Here is a 6,778-nt window from a genome sequence, read left to right as displayed (position 1 = left end):
CACATTAGCAATATATTGAAGTGTACACCCACCGGGCCAGTTTATTATTTAAACCCATCTAGTACTGGGTCGCATTCCCCTTTGCTTCCAGAACAGCCTGAATTATTCGGGGAATTGATTCTACAAGTCGGAAATGTTCCACAGGGATGTTGGTCCATGCTGACACCATGGAATCAGGCATGTTGCTGCAGATTGGACGGAGGTACACCACCGCCTCCAGCCTGTACCGTTGACACCAGGCAGGACTGGTCCATGGACTCATGCTGCTTCTGTTAAATCCTGACTCTGCCATCAGAGATTTGTCGGACAAGGCAATGTGTTTTTCCACTCCTCAACAGTCCAGTGTTGGTGATTGCGTTGCCCACTGGAGCCACTTCTTCTTGTTCTTAGCTGATAGGAGTGGAACCCAGTGTGGTCGTCTGCTGCAATAGCCCATCCGTGAGAAGGACCGAGATGCTGTTCTCCATACTACTGTCGTACTGCGCCGTTATTTTGTCTGTTTGGCCCGCCAGTTCGCCTTCACGATTCTTTCCATTCTCCTTCGACCTCTCGTCCACAGGACTGCCGCTGACGGGATGTTTTTTTTTTTTTTTGTCGTGCCGTTCTCTGTAAACCTTTTAAAGACACTCGTTCATGCCATGGTGGACGACACCAGAAACGACACCAGAAACGACACCAGAAACGACACCAGGAAGGACACCAGGAAGGACACCAGGAAGGACACCAGGAAGGACACCAGGAAGGACACCAGGAAGGACACCAGGAAGGACACCAGGAAGGACACCAGGAAGGACACCAGGAAGGACACCAGGAAGGACACCAGGAAGGACACCAGGAAGGACACCAGGAAGGACACCAGGAAGGACACCAGGAAGGACACCAGAAACGACACCAGGAAGGATTTTATATTTTCTTTATTCAAAATGTATTTTAGAGCATTGACATTAGACATTGGCTCATTGCTTTTTTATTTCACCTTTTTTTAACCAGGTAGGCTTAAACCCTGTATTAAAGCCGTTTAGTTAGTTCATGCATTGTCAGTGGTCACTGTGCTCCTTATGTGGAATACGAGGTCAATGTGTAATTACTGAAGAGATGTACGTAGCTTTTATCCGCTTGTTTGTGTTAATGCTCCGCGTTCATCCAAAAAAGCCCTTCTTTTCTGAAGACACAAAAACACAAGAGAGGTTAGTGGGGAGTAACAGCTAAATTATAGAGTGTAAACACACACACACACACGGTAACCCACACTTCACACACAGTGAACCAAACCTACACACTCCTTACCCTTCTCAGTGACTTTGTAGACTGTTACCATGCCGGCCTTGATGTGGTCTGCCACGTGGCAGTGCAGCAGCCAGGAGCCAGGGTACTTCGGTTTCATCTTCACCGTCTGGAAGGTGCCTGGGAACAGGCCAAACACATCTGCACGGTGGGACCCTCCACTCAGCTGGGGAACACAGGACCAGAGAATGTATGTGACCATTTAGTTGATTCAGATGTATTAGTTCTAGGCTAGAAGATCAAGGGCTCGATTCAAGAGTTAAAAAAAAAAATTAAAGGTTAATTTCTGATTTGAGCCATCCTATGCAGCATTTACTGTGAATGCAGTCTCCGGCTAATACGAGAACATTTGCCTTTAAATTTCTATAAGGCTGTAGCGCAGATTGAATGCAGCCACATCCTGTGTGTTCCCAAGACAACCTTGAAGAATATTTTAGATAAACTGAATGCATACTTGACTGACCGCCTGACATCTGGGCTTATGGTCCAAAATTCAATGTGGTCAGAGAACCTCTCTGTTCTGTTTTTTTTTTAAATAAAAGTTCTGATGATTTAGAGCTTCATACACTTAAATTGGAGGAAGGTTATGCTGCTTTGAAAGTTTTTCAGGAAAGGTTTTGAGGAAAGGTTTTGAGGAAATGTACACCTAATGGTCAAATGGGATCTTACCTTATAGTCAAAGCTGTGCCCGTGGAAGTGGGCAGTGTGGATGTCTATCTCGTTGCCCATCCCCATCAGGTACCAGTACACCTTGTCCCCCACTTCCATGTTCAGTCCCAGCAGGTTTCCATACAGCTGCCCGTTGATGCCTACAGCAGAGACATGTCAGTGACAAAAACATCAATTTACCCGGGGCAGTATTTATCAAGTGTCTCAGAGTAGGAGTGCTGATCTAGGATCTGATCTATAAAAGGCAAAAAACTGATCCTAGATCACTCCTATTTTTATTTTTTTTATTGTAAATGCTTTGTGAATAGGCCCTGGTCCCACTTTAAACAAACAATAGCTTTTTAATAAGGACTAGTAATGAAGTCTTAATAAATCCCCTTTTTATAAGGCCTTTCTTTTATAAATTGTTCAGAAATCATTAAGCAAAAGGCTTTCCTATTAACACTGGATAAAGTACACACACCCTTTCTTTCCCCAGCCTCACCATGCATTTTATTGCTCTCGATGAAGTCCTCATCCTCTTTGATGTTCCTGGTGGGGGTCTTGATGTTTGTTTTGATGTTGTCGTCCAGGTACCAGGACTCGTTCTCATCAAACACCATGAAAAGGAGAGCAAACTCTTCCACTTCCTTCTTCAGTCCAAATGATCTCGCATAGCTCCGCCTACATATTACTAAGGGACCAATTAGACCGCTGTACAGGTCCTGGGGGGTAGAGACCAATGATGTATGTAAATATGTGTTTTAACGTGTAGGTATTTATATGTACACTATATACAAAAGTATGTGGACACCCCTTCAAATTAGTGCATTCGGCTATTTCAGCCACACAATTGTATAAAATCGAGCATACAGCCATGCAATCTCCATAGACAAATATTGGCAGTTGAATGGCCTTATTGATGAGCTCAGTGACTTTCAACGTGGCACTGTCATAGGATGCCACCTTTCCAACAAGTCAGTTTGTCAAATTTCTGCACTGGTAAAGCTGCCCTGGCCAACTGTAAATGTTGTTATTGTGAAGTGGAAACATCTAGAACAGAGCTGCCCAATCCTCTTCCTGGAGATCTACTGTCCTGTAGGTTTTCAGTCCTACCCTAATTTAGCATATCTGATTCAGCTAGTTAAGGTCTTGTTGAGCAGCTAATAAGTAGAACCAAGTGTGTTAAATTAGGGTTGGACTGAAAACCCACAGGACGGTAGATCTCCAGGAAGATGGTTGGGCAGCCCTGGTCTAGGAGCAACAATGGCTCAGCCGCGACGTGGTAGGCCACACAAGCTCACCGAACGGGACTGCCGAGTGCTGATGCACATTGCACGTAAAAAAATATTCTGTCCTCGGTTGCAACACTTATTACCAAGTTTCAAACAGCCTTTGGAAGCAACATCAGCACAAGAAGTGTTCGTTGGGAGCTTCATGAAATGTCCATGGCTGAGCAGCTGCACACAAGCCTAAGATCACCATATGCACCGCCGAGCATTGGAGGGAGTGGTGTAAATCTTGCCGTCTCTGGAGTAGTGGAAACGTGTTAAATCACGTTTCACCATCTCGCAGTACAAGGGACGAATCTGAGTTTGGCGGATGCCAGGAGAATGCTACCTGCCCCAATGCATAGTGTCAACTGTAAAGTTTGGTGGAGGAGGAATAGTGGTCTGGGGCTGTTTGTCATGGTTTGGGCTAGGCCCCTTAGTTCCAGTGATGGGAAATCTTAATGCTACACCATACAATGACATTCTTGACGATTATGTGCTTTTCTATTTCAGTGTAACAATGCCCCTGTGCACAAATCGAGGTCCATACTGAAATGGTTTGTTAAGATCGGTGTGGAAGAACTTGACTGGTCTGCAGAAAGCCCTGACCTCAACCCCATTAAACACCTTTTGGATGAATTGGAACGCCGACCGTGAGCCAGGCCTAATCGCCCAACATCATCAGTACCAAACCTCAATAATGCTCTTGTGGCTGAATTGGAAGCAAGTCCCCACAGCAGTGTTCCAACATCTAGTGGAAAGCCTTCCCAGAGGAGTGGAGGCTGTTATTGCAGCAAAGGGGGGGACCAAGTCCATATTTTAATGCCCATGACTTTGGAATGAGATGTTGGACGAGCAGGTGTCCCCATACTTCTGGTCACGTAGTGTGCAGGTGAAGTCGGAAGTTTACATAAACCTCAGTCAAATACATTTAATCTCAGTTTTTCACAATTCCTGACATTTAATCCTAGTAAAAATTCCCTGTCTTAAGTCAGTTAGGATCACCACTTTATTTTAAGATTGTGAAATGTCAGAATAATAGTTGAGAAAATGGTTTATTTCAGCTTTTATTCCTTTCATCACATTCCCAGTGGGTCAGAAGTTTACATTACACTCAATTAGTATTTGGTAGCATTGCCTTTAAATTGTTTAATTAACTTGGGTCAAATGTTTTAGGTAGCCTTCCACAAGCTTCCCACAATGAGTTGGGTGAATTTTGGCCCATTCCTCCTGACAGCGCTGATGTAACTGAGTCAGGTTTGTAGGCCTCCTTGCTCGCACACGCTTTTTCAGTTCTGCCCACAAATTTTCTATAGGATTGAGGTCAGGGCTTTGTGATGGCCACTCCAATACCTTGACTTTGTTGTCCGTAAGCCATTTTTCCACAACTTTGGAAGTATGCTTGTGTTCATTGTCCATTTGGAAGACCCATTTGCGACCAAGCTTTAACTGATGTCTTGAGATGTTGCTTCAATATATCCACATAATTTTCCGACCTCATGATGCCTTCTATTTTGTGAAGTGCACCAGTCCCTCCTGCAGCAAAGCACCCCCACAACATGATGCTGCCACCCCCGTGCTTCACGGTTGGGATGGTATTCTTTGGCATCCAAGCCTCTTTTTCCTCCAAACATAACGATGGTCATTATGGCCAAACAGTTCTATTTTTGTTTCATCAGACCAGAGGACATTTCTCCAAAAAGTACGATCTTTGTCCCCATATGCAGTTGCAAACCGTAGTCTGGCTTTTTTATAGCACTTTTGGAGCAGTGGCTTCATCCTTGCTGAGCGGCCTTTCAGGTTATGTCGATATAGGACTCGTTTAACTGTGGATATAGATACAAAAGTATCTGTTTCCTCCAGCATCTTCACAAGGTCCTTTGCTGTTGATCTGCGATTGATTTGCACTTTTCGCACCAAATTATGTTCATCTCTAGGAGACAGAATGCGTCTCCTTTCTGAGCAGTATGACGGCTGCGTGGTCTCATGGTGTTTATACTTGCGTACTATAGTTTGTACAGATGAACGTGGTACCTTCAGGCGTTTGGAAATTGCTCCCAAGGATGAACCAGACTTGTGGAGGTCTACAATTGTTTTCTGAGGTTTTGGCTGATTTCTTTTGATTTTCCCATGATGTCAAGCAAAGAGGCACTGAGTTTGAAGGTAGGCCTTGAAATATATCCACAGGTACACCTCCAATTGACTCAAATTATGTCAATTAGTCTATCAGAAGCTTCTGAAGCCATTACATAATTTTATGGAATTTTCCAAACTGTTTAAAGGCACAGTCAACTTAGTGTATGTAAACTTCTGACCCACTGGAATTGTGATACAGTGAATTATAAGTGAAATAATCTGTCTGTAAACAATTGTTGGAAAAATGACTTTTGTCATGCATAAAGTAGATGTCCTAACCGACTTGCCAAAACTATAGTTTGTTTAACAAGAAATTTGTGGAGTGGTTGAAAAACGAGTTTTAATGACTGTGAACTAAGTGTATGTAAACTTCCGACTTCAATTGTATATGTGATGTGGGGGAATGTAGACAAATGCAGAACTGGGCCTCTTTTTCTAGTTGCGAAGATAAATCAAATGTATTTGTCACATGCTTCGCAAACAACAGGTGTAGACTCACACGGAACCCAAACCGGCTGTCCGCGTGCGCCATCGTGCATAAATTGATTTTGTCCCCACACACCAAACTCGATCACGACACGCAGGTTACAATATCAAAACAAACTCTGAACCAATTATATTAATTTGGGGACAGGTCAAAAAGCATTAAACATTTATGACAATTTACCTAGCTTACACTAGCTAGCTAATTTGTCCTATTTAACTAGCTTGCTGTTGCTAGCTAATTTGTCCTGAGATATAAACATTGAGTTGTTATTTTACCTGAAATGCACAAGGTCCTCTACTCCGCCAATTAATCCACATATAAAACGGTCAACCGAATCATTTCTAGTCATCTCTCTTCCTTCCAGGCTTTTTTTTTCTCTTGCGATTGGCAACTTTCATAAATTAGGTGCATTACCGCCACTGACCTCGTTCACGTGGGTACCTGCTTCTATAAACCAATGAGGAGATGGGGGAGGCAGGACTTGCAGCGCGATCTGCGTCAGAAATAGAACTGACTTCTATTTTAGCCCTTGGCAACGCAGACGCTCATTGGCGCGCGCGAGCAATATAGATTTCTACATTTATTTTGCAACGCGAGCGGTGTAGTCAGCCTGTAACAGTGACATGTTTACCTACGGATGTACGATGTCATTTACCGTTATTTACGAGTCAACTTTTTAAGTGTTTCCCAAACAAGCACGTAGAGATAACGTTAGTTAAATTCATCGTTAGACCGTGTCTTGATACCGATATGATCGAAAGAAAAACATCGCTGCTCTCGGATCAGCTTCCTCGATTAAAATTTTACCTTAACATTAGTATTTTTCCACAATATTGATGACGGATTAGCACCTAGAGAGATATTATTGCCTATGACTGTAAGTAGGCTATTGAGGGTTAGGTACTGTACATCATTGCGCACATCATGAAACACATTGAGGCAACAAAAAAAA

General features: G+C 43.3%; 1 protein-coding gene across 1 annotated transcript in view; it reads right to left on the bottom strand.

Annotated features, from left to right (window-relative positions):
* Positions 1–896: 896 nt before the first annotated feature.
* cp (ceruloplasmin) overlaps positions 897–6,778 on the bottom strand; it is a 28,210-nt gene continuing 22,328 nt past the window's right edge. Inside the window, exons 17-20 of the mRNA XM_031785491.1 lie at positions 2,438–2,657; positions 1,954–2,093; positions 1,288–1,450; positions 897–1,162 (exon numbers count right to left, since the gene is read on the bottom strand). Of these exons, the coding sequence (XP_031641351.1) occupies positions 1,140–1,162; positions 1,288–1,450; positions 1,954–2,093; positions 2,438–2,657 (546 nt within the window). The 3' untranslated portion in view covers positions 897–1,139. The remainder of the gene's footprint in view (positions 1,163–1,287; positions 1,451–1,953; positions 2,094–2,437; positions 2,658–6,778) is intronic.

This window comes from Oncorhynchus kisutch, linkage group LG13, assembly GCF_002021735.2.
Source record: "Oncorhynchus kisutch isolate 150728-3 linkage group LG13, Okis_V2, whole genome shotgun sequence".
NCBI lineage: Eukaryota > Metazoa > Chordata > Actinopteri > Salmoniformes > Salmonidae > Oncorhynchus > Oncorhynchus kisutch.
The sequence above is the reverse complement of the archived record's forward strand: the minus strand, read 5'-3'. Positions and strand labels throughout refer to the sequence as shown.